This window comes from Branchiostoma floridae, chromosome 9, assembly GCF_000003815.2.
Source record: "Branchiostoma floridae strain S238N-H82 chromosome 9, Bfl_VNyyK, whole genome shotgun sequence".
Classification (NCBI taxonomy): Eukaryota; Metazoa; Chordata; class Leptocardii; order Amphioxiformes; family Branchiostomatidae; genus Branchiostoma; species Branchiostoma floridae.
In genome coordinates, this window is record NC_049987.1 from 5,185,387 (window position 1) to 5,201,770 (window position 16,384).

The 16,384-nt window shown below is 42.4% G+C and overlaps 2 protein-coding genes across 2 annotated transcripts; both read left to right on the forward strand.

The window, feature by feature from the left end:
• The first annotated feature begins 2,722 nt into the window (after positions 1 to 2,722).
• On the forward strand, positions 2,723 to 5,545 carry LOC118423010. Its single transcript, XM_035830904.1, has 2 exons — positions 2,723 to 2,894; positions 4,864 to 5,545. Exons 1-2 carry the CDS (start codon positions 2,821 to 2,823, stop codon positions 5,543 to 5,545), a joined length of 756 nt encoding a protein of 251 aa, XP_035686797.1. The 5' UTR covers positions 2,723 to 2,820.
• Positions 5,546 to 5,846: 301 nt separating this feature from the next.
• On the forward strand, positions 5,847 to 7,993 carry LOC118422499 (photoreceptor-specific nuclear receptor-like). Its single transcript, XM_035830120.1, has 3 exons — positions 5,847 to 6,171; positions 6,729 to 6,874; positions 7,688 to 7,993. The coding sequence occupies exons 1-3, from the start codon at positions 6,081 to 6,083 to the stop codon at positions 7,868 to 7,870; spliced, it is 420 nt and encodes a 139-aa protein (XP_035686013.1). The 5' UTR covers positions 5,847 to 6,080; the 3' UTR covers positions 7,871 to 7,993.
• The last annotated feature ends 8,391 nt before the right edge of the window (positions 7,994 to 16,384 follow it).

Below are 16,384 nucleotides of genomic sequence, written 5' to 3' on the forward strand. Positions count from 1 at the left end.
GTGGTCCTGTCCTAAAAGACCACCTATGGCCACCTTCCTATCTTCTCACATTGTGGCAACCATATGTGCTCCTAATACCTTTCTTTAGCTGATACAAGGCGGGGATACGCCAGGTCTCATGTCTGAGTGAATGGTGTTGGCTGATATCACCGCAAGGCTTATACGAGACGGAGGTTCGCTAGGCTTCCATCCGGGTGTTTTTTGTAGTGAATCACCAACTTCAAACAGAAGAATTTTGCACAATCGCACACCAGGGCATGCTCCTACTCTTTTTCGAAAGGCGTGGAGGGTTAACTTTCTTTACAAACAGGGATTACTGGACCTCCATTCCACGTCCTATCAGTTTTACCTGAGTCACAATTGAGGAAAGTTGTGTAACTGAGTGCCTTTCACAAGGGCACAAGATCGGTGACACGGCAGGATTCGGACCTAGGTCCCGAGCCAAACACGCTGCCGTTACGCGATGGGATAAAAATCGTATCACAAATCATTAGTCTTTGGTTAGTCTAGCCAAGGATTAATGTTCTAAGGCCCTCTAACTAAGATCAACTAAGCCTAACCCTAATAGTCTTCTTTGACCTGGTCTAGGTGCCAAAACGTCCTGATATCTTATGGTATCATAAGAACCAACATATGTACACCCAGGAACACCGCATATGGTTCATGAAATGTTAAGTTGTGATTTTATAAAAAAAATGTAAAAACAATGTGCTTTTTCTGTTGGAAGAACACACAACACTCTCATGTCAACTCTCTCGGGAAAACTTTCTCGCAGGCGTAAAATGACGTAACCCTCAATTCACTTTTAGTGATTGCTATGGCATCTTATGGTTCCGGTTCCCTAAAAATAAGACGCAAATCAGAGGTTGTCTCTATAGGTTTGGCTTTAGATTTTCCGGCTATCGCTTTAGCAATGTATAATCTTTTATACTTCTTCAAATGCTTGTTGTTCGTAGCGTTTTATGGTGTCGGAGATTTGATCGTGCGGCGAACACTTCCTGGTATTAGCGCGCGCGATAGCGGTGAAGCGTTTCGTCGCCTGATTACCCAGATCGTGCGTTCTATATGCGTTTTGGGTGTTTTAGCGCCATCGGAGCTCACGGAAAACGTATCGGATAACTTTTTTTCCTTTTTTACTCAGTATACAGAAGAAGTCTTGACCTTTATTGCCATATTAGTCATTACCCCAGGAAAATTCATTTTTACCGTGTAGTGGCCTGTAAAGAATGGCCCGAAATTAGCAATTTTTGGGTGAAAAGCTTATATTTTTGATGGTTTTTACCAAAAATAACATTTCTACAGAAAATGTCAGCGACAAGGCACCCTTTTCAATCGGAAACATTGAGTTGTCCGGAAAAACGATGTTTTGAGAAGCGCTAGTGCTTTTCTCAGAGACAGTCAAATCGGCCGCGTCGAATCGTAAAAAAAACTCCGAACCGGAACCTTATGTATCATGGACATGTACATGTACAACCTTAGTGTGCATATACTACTAAGTATACTACAAATATTTCCAAGTGCGGCTTGCTAGAACGGGTCTTAATTTCCAAGGCCAGGTTCAGAAGCGGATTAAAGATTGAATGTAATCCCCTAGGATTAATGCATTAGAGACGGGACTGGAAAAACAACTTGGCTCTGAATTTGGTCCAGAAACGAATTCGAATCAAAGGTTTAATTTGAACGTCAATTCCAAACAATGTTGAATACTGTGCATGCATGCCTCCTAGTCCAATCGTGATGAACTGCAACCCCTTGCTGGCAGTTTGGATGTACCAGAGCAGACGGCTGACAAATTGGTCGCACTTACAGAAAGACTATACAGCAACAAGACAAAGATTTCAGCTGCAGCTGACCAGGCAAAGCAAAGCTAAAAAAAAACAACTTTTGTATTTTTTACAGGTTGTTCATGACTGATTTGTAATACAAATGCGGGATCGCGTGGCGTAACGGTAGCGTGTTTGGCTCAAGACCAAGGGTTCGAACACTGCCGTATCACCGGTCTTGTGCCTTTATATTAATTAGGAGTGTCATTCCCGCCTTGTATCAGCCAAAGAAAGGGCGTTTCCATGATACCGGTGCCCGGCCGGACAGCTTTCGGAAACGAAAAGTTATGATATAAAAGACACCAAACTATACGAGACGTAATTACGTAAAGATATATGGGTACTATTTGTGTACGTTTTTACGTGTATTTTTCTATTTTTCGTTTCCAGAAACAGTCCGCCTGGACCCCGGGACCTTGGCCTTAGTTGAAAATAGAAGTGAACACCTATAACACGTTAAACGTTGCAGACTTATCACTCTTTCATTTACGAATTCTATGAATTCATTGCTTGGACTATCAACAACTTTAGAACTGACACCGACTGAACTGAAGGAAATCAAGTCCCTGGTGGATGGAGTCAAGTGAAAGACGCTCTCAAGTCTGTTTGATTTCGCTAGCCTGGAGTCCAGTCTTGTTGGGCTTTTAGTCGCTCCCAGAAGGTACGTTTCCCTTGTTGGCGCTAGCCTACCTTCAGGGAGCGACTAAAAGTACAACAAGACTACAGGCTAGTTTTGAGCGGGAGCTCGTCCAAAGTAACGGTACGTTCGTAAGTTGTTAAGAAATTACTTCTAGAGTGCGCAAACCATCATGGGAAGCTCGCGCTACTTGAAAGCTGTTCCAGAACGTCACAAACGTTACCGTGGAACGTCAACACTGTTTACAGCGACGTAAACAAGCCGCTAGCGACTCGTACAGATCGCGTACGCTTGTTCAACGCTTACGGAGATATTCACTGACGTATAGAAATCGACATTTGAAACGTACCCATTATAATTATGGGTTGCATGAACAGTAAAAACCTAGTTCACCCGGTGAACTTTAATGTGGTGCCACAAAACAGGGAGTCATGGTAAGTAAAACTTTAGTGAAGCGAACACGACTACGAAGTTTTCCAAAGTGCTAGGTATACCTTTTTGTATTCATACGATAGTTCGAGTGTCACCTAACTTGGTGGTGTGAAATGTAGACAGACGGAAGGTATAGCTTTCTCATACATTGCCAAAAAGCAGTTACTCAAGCAACTGGATGACATTGGAAACGTCTGGCCGTTTCCCAAATCATATCCAGTTGCTTGAGTAACTGCTTTTTGGCATATCTTATTACCTGGATTACGTTTGACGTTTCTCCATACATTGTATATAAAACTCATAATGATACATGGATAGTAGAGTTGTTTTTTCGTAGGCAACCCGAAGCGAAAAATACCAACGTTTTGTCAGTTCCATTACTGATAGGGAAGGGTTGCATTAAAACCATACAAAACCGTTGGGAGCTATGCTATGATTTGGCGGTGTAAAAAAGCAAAGAATTCTGATACCTGGTAATTTTCCAGCCTGGTCAAACCATTTATAGCCGTGATGATACATTTGACTTCATATGGAAACAAACAGTAACTTGTTAGAAAACGTTCAGTAGCCCAACTTTAACGATGCACACCCCAGTTCTTCCGCGACCGGGGGTCCGTGGTAGTGCGCGACCAAAAAGTGACGAAAGGCTTCCGAGGGTCCATGTTTGAGTTGACATTTCTTATTATTTCCTGCGAAATGACATTTAACGGTTACATGGCTGAAAAGCGTAGGAAATGGTGTGTTTTTGGTGCAAATTGTGTTTTGGTCCGCGCCTTACTTCCGGGATATTCCTACGCCTGAATGTAAACAGGCCCTTGACCTAGATTGACCTCTAAAGCGCTGTATTAAGTCAAGTTGTAATGCCGCGCGCCGTGGATGATTAAAAAAACTGTAGTACTAGAATTTTCTTCATAATTGCCTGGATTACTCTTTAGATTTTCCTCTTTCTGACAGTATCAGTCGTCTTTGCCGGAAAAATCGTCTTCATGTTTTTTCTTTCAATGCCAAAATGCCCGATTTTTTGCATTACTTTTTACATGAAAATAATGTTAAGAAGTTGAAGGATCGAAATTCAGTTGATCTTGTAGCTAAAGGAATATCCCTTCACCATATATACAGTTATTTTGCTTCAGGATAATTCCCTGGTAGAGCTGGTCGCTAGACTTTAGGGTATGCCGCCTCCAATTGCACCCCCAAATAAACTGGTGTGTCCCCCCCCCCCCCCCCCCCTAATAAGTGGGCGTCAGGCGGAGAAGGGTTGACTACCAACTTTCTGACGAAACTTCCCGTTAGTTTATTTCCTACCTTTATTAACTATACGGGACTTCTACAGATTTAATTACCTTCGCCAAGAAGGTTATATTTTGGGTAGCGTTTGTATGTATGTATGTTTGTTTGTTTCTGAGATTTGAGGATTTGGACGTACAATTCTATGCTTGTTCGACGTAATAAACAAGTACCAATTTCGTTACACCCGTCGCCTTTTTACTTTCTTATTACTAAATGTATTGCTAGCAACGTTATATAACGTTATATATGTAACGTTAGGTAATGTGATGTGTTATGTGTCTATAGTATTTCGACGGTCTCTTCTTTCATACTGGACCGTTGTAGGATTCACTTTTCTGCGTTTCTGCGTTTCTGTGCTTCCTTTATTAGCGCTAGTTGACTTTTATTCGTTGGGTAACCTATATCTGTTTTTGAAAACAAGGTACTAGTTTAACGGATATGAAGTCGGCGGACGGTGGGTTCAAACTGCAAGGTTTTCAAAATATTGTAGTTTGAAAGTACCGCCTTTTGTGCTTTTAGTCCTCTCCCTAAGTACTAAATTTGTAAGATTAACGGATACAGGTTACCCTCGGATAAAGGTCAACAAGCTGGCGTTGACAAGACTCTCATCGTTTCGTCAATGTGTTCAAGCTGCATTTCCGAATAGATGGCACAGGGTGATGTTATCTTCTGTGAATGCAGGTTTGAACGGAAGGTGAGGAAACGGGCCAGAAAACTGAATGCCAGCCTGAGGAAGTGTTTTGGACGACAGTCCAAGGTTGCGGGCTCTGATGTACCCAGTGTGCCTGCTGCAGAAAAGAACGAAGACGCCCTGTCAGTTCAGAGCGTTACTGGCTCCGAGATATCAGACGTCTCTACGCTTAGGCTGACAGATAGTACTAGTAGCTCGTCGACGTCGTCCTTTGAGTCCGCCACGGATCTTCCCTTTCCCCCGCCCAAATTCGAGATCGACCCGGTTCCACGGGATGGGAACTGCTTCTTTGAGGCAGTCGCCAGACAACTCGGTAGAGGAGAACCCAGAGTCACCACCACCGCTCAACAGCTACGTGAAGACCTAGTGCGGTATATCAGGGCTCACTCTGAGATGTTTGCCAAAGCTGTCCCGGGCGGTTTCTGGGAGTTCATACACGAGCTCAATAACATGTCGCGGCGGGGCCACTGGAACTCCGACGTGGCAGACATCCTGCCGATCGCTTTGAAGGACTACACCTCGAGAATAGTCGTCCTGATCACCTGGAATCGGGAAACGCCGTACATCGTCCTGCGGCCACAGAGCGAGGAGGCAGGCACTCCCCTGTACCTGGCGTACTACAATACCCCGGAGTGCAAGCATTATGATGCCGTCAAGTTCGTGGGAGGCTGAGAGACGGGGTCGGCCTCGGGGTGGGGGTGGTGGAGAGCCGGGGTACTGGTCGGGCCGATTCGTAGCGGGAGGAAACAGCCGCGGAGTGAAGATATCTGAACCTGAAGGAAAGTACCGCAGTGTGGAGCCGGATCTAGTGAGTATGAATTTTGCATCATTTATACCTAAGGTTGTATAGCATTTTTTCAAAGATTGTAAATGCGTCTTAATTTACATAATTGACATTTAATGTTATGTAACAACCACCTGTTCTGTTCTTCCCACCGATACTATAGCCGTCCAACACGAGCGAGGGTTCAGAAACTCCACCATCAGGAAACAGTTGGCGCAGTACATGAAGGACACCTCGCGATGTGAGGCGGCATAGCAGGCCTGTCCCACGTTCACTAAGAGATAAAATTGCTATAAAAGACGCTAAAAGTGGATCTGAATAAAGTCAAGTCAAGTGAAGTGAAGTGTGTGTGCTGTGTTGCCAGGTGTCCCCCCTGATCAGAGCTCTGCAGACAGACTGCAGACATTCCTGCAGCAGGTGCAGATGCTGCAGGAAACCCTGCACAAGTTTCACCAGCTGCAGGTGGATGCCGTGGAGTACGCCTGTCTGAAGGGGATTGTGCTGTTCAAGACTGGTGAGTTGATATATTCTAGGGTCACATTTCTTACGCCACAGTCCCATTTTCACCAGTGCCAGCAGGGTGTGACGTAGCTCCAAAACCACAAATTCGGCCCGATTGACTGCTGGATAACTCAGGGTACCTCTCGGTGTTTTCACAGGTAGGATACTGTGGTGGAAATTTGCCTGGGTATCATCCGTAAAGAAATTAGCGCTGACATATATATTATACAATATATACAGTCTCTTCTCTGCCTTTCCATCTGGGAACCTCTGGAATTATCCAAATTTTGGACGAGGGCACTGATTCGTCCCTTCAAATGAGCGAATTAAGGAATGGGTTTAAGCGCTCATTCATTCAGGCATTCCCACACCCGAAACGCCTTCCGTTTGCTTGTGAGAGGGCCTGTTGTCATCGAACGAGCACTCTAGTACCATTCCTTAATTCGCTCATAAACTGTCGTCACCACCAAAAGATTTGAATATACAGATGAGTAGCAGAAGCAAACAAAGGCTACCCAGATGATGCCACGCTAGGTGAAACTATATCCCAGACATCTTGTTGTTTCACAGATGTGCAGTCCCTGAGAGATCACGGTGCAGTGGCAGTCCTACAGGACCAGACCCAGCTCAGCTTCAGCCACCGCATCGAGATGCACAAACCTGGCCAACATTTCCGCTTCGGCAAACTACTGCTCCTTCTGTCCAGCCTACGAGAGGTAAGTACACAGCTATAGGCTATGGTCACTCTAGTTACTAATAGACATATAGTTACATTTGTAAATCTGTGGTAGTGGTCACCACATCGAGATGCACAAAGCTGGCCAACCTTTCCGCTTCGGCAAACTACTTCTCCTTCTGTCCAGCCTACGGAAGGTAAGTACACAGCCTATAGCTATGGTCACTCTACGCCAACTGGATATGATGGAAACGGTCAGATGTTAGATAAGACAACATCCATTGTCTTTTGTCAGTGACACTGGAGAGATCTTGTTGGAGAGCAGTTTTTATACAGCCAATATAGTTAGACAGTTAAATCTGTGTTAGTGGTTATCTGAGCAAAGTAGCTATTTGGCCATGGTTGTCACTTTTGTTGGTCTCTTGGATTTTTCTCATTGACCTAAGCATTTTATAGAATTCAGTATATAGCATTCACTGCCCAATGTGGTAACGGCCTGATATACAGTCAAACCTGACGTGTGTATCAATGGTCAAACCTGTGCATAACTAACGTCCTTAAAAGATTACTATGTAATGCACACTGTACCGTATTATGATGTGTTGGTGACTGCTTGTAGCACCCTTGCTTTGGTAGGTGTTTCCTGACTGGCTGTCAGTAAAAGCACCATTACTTTCTAATTAGCAGTATCTGAATATAGCACTCTATCATGAACTCACAACATTGAACAGTCCATGTTCTTACCACGAAATTGAATCATCACAAACCTTTTACTGTAACAGTATGTCGGCATCAACCATTTCTGTACAGTTTCATGTGCAGATGTTGATGATTGCATTTCTGTGTTCCTCAGGTCCAGCGTTCCAGTCTGGAGAGTGTGTTCTTCACAAAGGCGATGACAGGAGGTGTTTCCATGGACCAGTTGGTTCTGGACATGTACAAATCCCTACAGACGGACGTCGTGTTGTCTGACAGCTACAGATGTTACACCGGGCCCTCCACTTCATCTGGGGCAGCTCTACACGGCGTCAGATGAACAAAATCATCCTTTTATAATGCCATTCATGACTGGCAAATTATAGTTAATACTATAGATTATAGTTTGTACTTTTATACAGTTTTATAGAGCTTCATGATCTGGATTACAGAGTAGAATATAAAACAGTAACTGTTGTTAGAAAATCTGAGACTATGTTTCATAATACGCTTAATAATGCTATATCGCTAGTTCACCTTTTCGCGGGGAAGCCTATGTCCGTTAACGTTGTTTTTTAAAACTGCTTATTTAGGGTTTTCAAGTCGACTACAGTATTTCTAGTATTCTTCTTATAAACTGGGAATATTGCAATTCAAACCATTGTCTGTTGACCTCATATTCCAAAATACACTGTTTTTAAAAACATGCTATGATAAAGGTGAACTAACGTTGTTTAATTGTTGCATGTTGAATAATGTGACGTACAATCAAAAAGTATTCATTACTTGATGCAGGGTTTGAAATACGTTTTATAGCAGGTTGCCCAGTGGGCAAATACAAGGTTGCCCATGAACATTTGAGGTTGCTGCAGGTCCAATACAACCATGAGCTCTGCAAGTGAATTCTAACATTTCATTGTTTAATGTTAGTACCAGTGAATGTGGAATGGAAACCACTGAGTGAATGTGGATAAATTGAACAATTCATAGAAGAAAATTGAAGAGAAAGATTGAAAAAAAAAAGATTTATCTATAAAGTTTTGCATCCTTCCTAGAACTGTACTGCCAACTTGTGTATTTGAGGTCCTTTTCCCAAATATCCATGCTAAAACCTCAAATAAAGATTGCATCCTGATTTCGGTAACAACCTGTAGCACCTTTTGAATTTTGACAATTTTCTAAAGTGCGTACTTTTATTGAGAACATACAGTACATGTGTGTAGTTCTATCATGGACGCTATCTGTGTTGTTATTAATCATAGTACAATGCTAAACTTTCTTCCAACACATAAGTAATTTGAAAATTTGATCCATTTGTACTTTTGTGTTGGAAGAAAGTTTAGCATTGTACAATGTAGTACAATGCTAAACTTTCTTCCAACACATAAGTAATTTGAAAATTTGATCCGCTTGTACTTTTGTGTTGGAAGAAAGTTTAGCAATGTACTATGTGTAATTCTAGTCTACCATAACTGAATGTGAGTCAGGGAAACAGTTAACTGAGCCAGCAAGATTGCGCAGGATTGTTGCTTCAAACATTTTACTAACCATGACTGTTAGTTAACAAAATGTAGTTGGAGAACTTAGAAATGTTGTAAGACCCATGTTAAATTTTACATAATACAATTTCCCATTGTAGAACAGGCAGCTGATTTGCCGACTAAGAACAACCCAAGCAAATCACACTGTGTATAGCATAGTAGAGTAAGTCTGTGAGAAGTCTTAATTCATAATATCTATGTTGTAATGCTATCGTTGAGAATTGTCTTCTGATGAAAACTTGGAGGACAAATATAGAAGCCAGCAGTTGTGACTGAACTGAATGACGTTTGTCTGTGCCATTCAATTCTAACTTTAAACCATACAAGTTAGATCAATACAACTACATGTATATTGTCTACTGATCTCTGGCAAAATAATGTGAAATAAACTATGTTTGTGCAAAATATCACACACACAGTATGACCATCCTTCCATGCAGGGCTAGCCCTTAGCTAACCTAAATGCCTTGAATTGGCACTCCTTAGCCAGTCTTAGATTCTTTACTTTTAGGGGGTAGCCACTCAACAGCTGTCTGCCAGATAATTTGCCTTAGTCTTGTTCTTGGGATAGTCTGGCTTATCTCAATAACAAAGTACTCTATTCACAGCCTGTCTGTCAACCTGAAATCCTTAAAAACCCTGTTTTGAGAAACATAAAGGTTACCCCACAGATAAAGGTTACCCCACAGATAAAGGTTACCCCACAGATAAAGGTTACCCTACAGATAAAGGTAAAGTAGCATTTGCCTATCTACTGTACAGTTCCTGACTAAATTTACAAGGTTGTCACATGGTAGGCTATGCAGTCATGGAACCCGAAGCTCTCAGAATTGGCTCCGTTTCTTGGAAATATTTTCTAAACCAGTCTACGTGTTCTCTCTTCTGCTGTAGGGTCAGGTAGGGGTTTTTGGAGAGTCCTGTTACGACCAGCTCCATGAAGTGCCTGATTGGTCCCTTCTCTGGGAAACCCTCTAGTAGATCCTCCAGAAACACGTGTTCGTGGAAACCGACCGCTGCCTCCTCTTCCAGACCTGAAAAACAACACAAGCTACAACATATTAACTACATGCACCAAACATGGACGAAAATGTATGCTTTAGGCTACACAATTTAACCTCTTCATTCTAGGACTGTCAAAGAAAATTAATGGAACAAGTGGGCAGATTAAGAATTGAAAAACAAACAAACATACTAACAATCATGACAATCTGTCAAGCCCTTTTTGAGTTAGAATTCTTTGTGAAAAAAAAAAAAAATTTACCATTCAGTCCCAGAAAAATACTAGTAGTCCAAAACCTGTATGCCTTACTCTCCTCTCCAAGAGCTATATACCAATCAAAAATCATGACCACAGCATGTCCAGAACACGAGATTTTAAAACCAGAAGTTCCACTGCAGTACCATATCACACCACTAGAGGCTCTATAATCCAAGCACTTAAAGGTACATTGTATCATAAGACCTACCCTCATGCCAAATATCAAAACAATCCACCAAGGCTTTCTCAAGTTATTGTGTACAGACAGACAGACAGACACGTACATATACACACTCAATTGAATAATCTCCATGCAGATCTACTGGTGGCATAAGGAGTTTAGTTGGCCAAGGAGTGTTCTGAGCCATCGATAGATCTGCCTGGAGATTAGGTGGCTCAGAACGCTCCTTGTCCAGCTAAACTTCTTATGCCACCAGTAGATCTGCATGGAGATTAGGTGGCTCAGAACGCTCCTTGACCAGCTAAACTTCTTATGCCACCAGTAGATCTGCATGCAGATTAGCTATCAAAAACATGGCCTTCTTGGCAAAGGTATTAAGTACAGTCGTACCTTGGTCATTCTGGATGGGAAAGGTCCACATCTTGCCTTCCTTTGTCCACTGTATCATCTCCTCAAACCCGTTACGAGGAGGACGGTCCACTTGTGCCTCCAGCTCTGCTTTCTGCTCCTCATCCCATAATGTAGGTGCTGTAAGAGGAGGGGAGATGAGCCGGTCATTCCTTCAGGGTTTTCACCAGGATTTTTGTCACAGTGTAAGGGGCACCCTAGCAAGCGGTTCATAGAGGATGGGAGTTCAAGGAGGCTGAAAGAAGACGCCGACGGCATGTGGCCATCGGCAGACAAGCCCCTTGAATTGAACTCTGGACTTTATCGTAATAATTCCCAAGTCTTCCATTAAATTTATGTATTTTGTATTCAATTTGCACACCTTTTTTTGTATTCTAGTCTACATTGTCTTTGTCCTTAGGTAGTAGTCATAGTCTGCATAGACTGACGGACACTAGTAGTAGTAGTAGTAGTAGTAGTAGCAAGCATCCCCCCAAAAATCATAAGCAGGTGTGAACATTAAAGGGAGGTTGAGACATCCTCTCCCTGAAAATCCTAACCCTCAGAAACACTATTTCCTGCATTTTTAGAGCCAAATTTGATTAACTGAAGGCAACATATTTATTCTACCTTTGTTACAAAACAACAGAAAAGGTTGAAACATGTGTAGCATAGGGGCCCAAATCAAATCAAATCAAAGCATAGTAGATCCCAATCACAGTATAGGGGATACAAATCACAGCATATCTATGATACAAAGCACAGAGTAGGGGCCCCTTAACTGGCCTGGCAAGAACTCTGCCCTTACAGGGTAGTAACGAACTGACATGAAGCACATGCAAAAATTGGAAATACTAAGTTTATAGCTAAAATGAGATTGTTTATGAACAGTTCCTTTAAAATCATGCAAGTCGTGCCATTATTTGATCAGTGTGTAAGAAAAGTTACCATCAGGCTCCCAGCTGTTAACCTCCTCCTGCATGAAGATTCCCAGTCGTTTCCCCTCAAACAACGACCTGCAAACAGTAACGACAATGACACAGTTTCTGTACTGCCTGAAATGAACTGGTGTGCTTCCTTGTACTTTGTGCTATTTGCGACAGCTCGTGAGCATATTTTTTCGTAACATCTTTCCAAAGACGTTGGTAACAATTCTGGCTTTTAAGAGTACAATTAGGCCCAAAAAAATTCTGGGGTAAATTCCAGAATGAAACATGCCACATTCTTTTACCATCCACTTCAGTATGTTTGTCCTTCCAAAGTATTGTTTCCATATATATGTATGGTAATTCCTTTGATCTTATTTCAGTTAACTTCATATTTTGTTCCATTTTGATCAATTTTATACTTTATGAATATACTGTACCATTTTGTTGTACCGTTTTGCTGTATATTCCATTTCATTCCATTGCGATCCATTTCACAGCTTCTGTACACCCATGCAAATACCTCCCCTAACACATGTACACATACCTCCTCTCTTTCCTGAAGACTTGCTCTGATCTGGGCTGAGTTTGTCTCGTCTGCTGAAATTCCTGACGAAAGTTCTTCACCTCCGACCTAGAAACAAAACTGTACACTTAAAGGGACATAATGTAGAAATATGGCGCCAAAATTTCAAATGTTCTGAACTTGAAAATCTCCATTCAGATTGACATTTGCAACTTATTTCTAACTTATCTGCGTCATTTTATCACATTTCTAGTGCTAATTAACAACGTCAAAGTAAGCCGCGACCAAATTCACTTACTTCCGGGTAGCCTACCGGAAGTAAGCCGACCGTAGATTTCCGAATCGACCGTTGCGGTCGCAGATCTTTGGAGCGTAGCGGGACTTTCAACAAACTTCAGTAATGATTCGAGCGAACCGCCGAACGCATTCTAAAGCGTACTTTGGTTCGCCAGAGAGTTGGATAAAATGGCGGGCAACTCAAGCGGCGGAGGGAAGTGCGCATATTTCAAGACTCCCTCACTCACAAACAAAGCCGTATCCATACGTTGTAAATATTGCTGTGCAGTGTAATAAGGTAGACTCAACTCATAATGTAGAAAAATGACCGAAAACAGTGACTTTATTTTTTACATTATGTCCCTTTAACCTAAGAACTGTTTTGTGTGAGACAAGGTTGGACAACTTTTGAAAAATTCACTTGCCTTATAATGTAAATACAACATAAAAAAATCTACTGGCTTAACCATTGTATGACAGACTTGAAATTTAAATAACATATCATGATGCAATGTTATATTCATAAGATAGATTAGTAATATATAAGTCCTTCCCAAAAAAGACATCATATAATCTTTCAAGGACATTCTTTAAAAAAAAAATAGGTCTAAAAAAGGACATTTTGGAGAAGGTATCAAACACAGGTTGCACTGTTATAAGACATTTCCTGCTCTACTGGAGTGTGTATATATATATATAGTTTTATTGCACAACAATTGTACGGGGTACAAAGTATGGCATCTACATAACTACGTATACAGTTCTATAACTTAACGCTTATCTAACTAATACAGAAGTTGTAGTATGGGATAAATTTCTTACAGTTAACTTTTACAATCATTGGAGGAATTTCTAATGTCTAAACCTTCTTTGATATATTTTCCTATATCTGTCATGCAGGGATTGTCACATGTCATGATGTATTTGAATTTGCACTTCAGGTCCATTGAGATAAATCCTATATATACTAAATACACACTACTGAACCAGGCTGTACAAAACACATACACTAAAAGTGATATAGCATTAGAGTGACCGCTTACCTGTTCCCCCTGGTTGCATTTCTGTTGGTCCTCTGGCCTTGTACCACTCGTAATCCAGAAATCAGGTCCCTGGAACATATTCAGGAAGAAATGAATGACTCATATGTCATTGAGGATATCTCATTTTGCTGCCTATTTTATATGAGAACAATTGCACTATGAATAGTATGATGATTTCAGCTATTTGTACTCACATACATACATGCCTTGGCTTGAGGTTCTGTGTGCATGAAAAACGTGTGTAATACACACCTATAAAAAGTTCTTAAATGGTGAAAATTTGCTGAATGGAAGGTGTGTTGAATTATTTGTTTGGGGTCATTTCCGGAAAAATAGGAGCGGTCGAACGGCATTTCCAAGAACCAATTATCAGATATGTGTGGCCTAGATAAGGAGATGGTATACCCCAGACTGCTGTTGTCTGCAGACGTCTCTGCAGGCGTGGCTGCAGACTTCGCTGCGAATGTGGTGTCCTCATGTCTTCTGAGCTGCTGCAGCAGAGCAGACTCCACCCTCTCCCCTCCCCCCAGACTGGAGGCCACGTCTTTAGCTGCTGCCACCAGTCGGGGGTCAACCTCTCCATCACTGCTGCACACATCAACACAAATGTTACCAATGTTAGCTGCAGCAGTGCAGACTCTACCCTCTCCCCTTCCCCCAGACTGGAGGCCACGTCTTTAGCTGCTGCCACCAGTCGGGGGTCCACCTCTCCATCACTGCTGCACACATCAACACAAATGTTACCAATGTTAGCTGCAGCAGTGCAGACTCTACCCTCTCCCCTCCCCCCAGACTGGAGGCCACGTCTTTAGCTGCTGCCACCAGTCGGGGGTCCACCTCTCCATCACTGCTGCACACATCAACACAAATGTTACCAATGTTAGCTGCAGCAGTGCAGACTCTACCCTCTCCCCTCCCCCCAGACTGGAGGCCACGTCTTTAGCTGCTGCCACCAGTCGGGGGTCCACCTCTCCATCACTGCTGCACACATCAACACAAATGTTACCAATGTTAGCTGCAGCAGTGCAGACTCTACCCTCTCCCCTCCCCCCAGACTGGAGGCCACGTCTTTAGCTGCTGCCACCAGTCGGGGGTCCACATCTCCATCACTGCTGCACACATCAACACAAATGTTACCAATGTTAGCTGCAGCTGCAGTGCAGACTCTACCCTCTCCCCTCCCCCCAGACTGGAGGCCACGTCTTTAGCTGCTGCCACCAGTCGGGGATCCACCTCTCCATCACTAGAGCACCGTGAACACAAATGATAATGTGATGTTAGCAGGGTTCTGATCAGGGTTTCGTCACTGTGTAGGAGCATCATAGTGCAGCAAAGCTACATGGCAATCTGTGGAAGGGTGAGTCTTGTAGGGTTGTCTGTGGCGTTCTCCCCTTGAAGAATTTCAAATTTGTGACCCTCAAAAACACTTTTTTATTTGCATTTTGAGGCCAAATTTCATGAAAGAAAGCCTTCTTACCTCTGTAGGCTTTGTTACAAAAACAACAGAGTAGCGCCCAACTCTGGCTGAAACATGGCATATTGGCCCAAATCAAACTCAAAGCGTAGGGGATACAAATCACAGCGTATGGGGATACAAATCAGAGCATAGGGGATTAAACAAATCACAGCGAAGGGGATTCAAATTACAGTGCTGAATGGTCTCTAGACATGAGCAAATTAAGGAATGGGTTCAAGCGATTGTTCAAACTGCGCTCTGACGCCCGAAACTCCCTCCCTCCGTCCGCTTGTGGGAGGCCTGTTGTCATCGAACGAATGCTGTAGAATCCATTACTTAATTTGCTCATTACCTGACGTTAGCACCAAATGAATGTGCAGGTCTCTAGTCGGGTAGCAGAAGCGACCATTAGGAGCAAAATAGCTACCCGCTGCGATGGTACCCAGGCTATGCACTAGTAGGGCCTATCATATTCTTGAGATTTATGAATTAAGTGTAACAAAAATAATGAAACCTTTCCTGTATCAATTGAAAATTTTGAAGCTGGCTATGGACTTTCAAAGACTTTGGGTCCATCACAATTTTTCAAACCTAAAAACTGTGCAACCAACACACCTATTCTTGAAAATGAATGTCAAGCTCTGTGGTCATATAACTAAATAATATTCACCTTGAATATCAAAACTATCTGCAAGTACCTGTCTGTTTTACTGCCACTGTCCTTCTTCAGTAAACATGCCGCACTGTGGACACCTCGTCTGACACAAGACAACCTGGGTATGAATACACATGTTATCAAATATATACATTATCAAATACACACATCATTCAATACACACATAATCAAATACATGTGTACATTATCAAATATACACAATGACAATATCGAATACACATGGCAAATACTTGTACACACATTATCAAAACATGCAATCCAATATACAGTCGAGTTGGTTTACTGAGTTCGCAATACAAGTAAAAATTCAAACAAACAGGCAAACATTCTTTTGTAAATCTCCAAGCAGACGTGAGATAGGCAATGAGAAAACACCCAAAAATACCTACTAGAGATGGCCTTATGCACAACATGTGTGGCAAGGCTACGCGGGTCACGGGTTCCTCACTGGGCTTCCAGTGACGAAAGTATATTCAAAATGGCGTCATCACTGGACGCCCAGTGAAGAAGGAAGTTCATCACTGGTTTTCCAGTGATGAATTGCTTTGTTCTGGACAGTGATGAAGCTCTCTCGGCACTGGAAT

What these genes read in the sequence shown, in the direction of transcription:
- LOC118423010 (XM_035830904.1), top strand. Translation starts at nt 2,821, where the DNA reads ATGGGTTGCATGAACAGTAAAAACCTAGTTCACCCGGTGAACTTTAAT. An exon ending in CCACAAAACAGGGAGTCATG is followed by an intron (nt 2,895 to 4,863) that starts GTAAGTAAAACT and finishes CTGTGAATGCAG; the next exon opens with GTTTGAACGGAAGGTGAGGA.
- LOC118422499 (XM_035830120.1), top strand. Translation starts at nt 6,081, where the DNA reads ATGCTGCAGGAAACCCTGCACAAGTTTCACCAGCTGCAGGTGGATGCC. An exon ending in GATTGTGCTGTTCAAGACTG is followed by an intron (nt 6,172 to 6,728) that starts GTGAGTTGATAT and finishes GTTGTTTCACAG; the next exon opens with ATGTGCAGTCCCTGAGAGAT. An exon ending in TTCTGTCCAGCCTACGAGAG is followed by an intron (nt 6,875 to 7,687) that starts GTAAGTACACAG and finishes TGTGTTCCTCAG; the next exon opens with GTCCAGCGTTCCAGTCTGGA.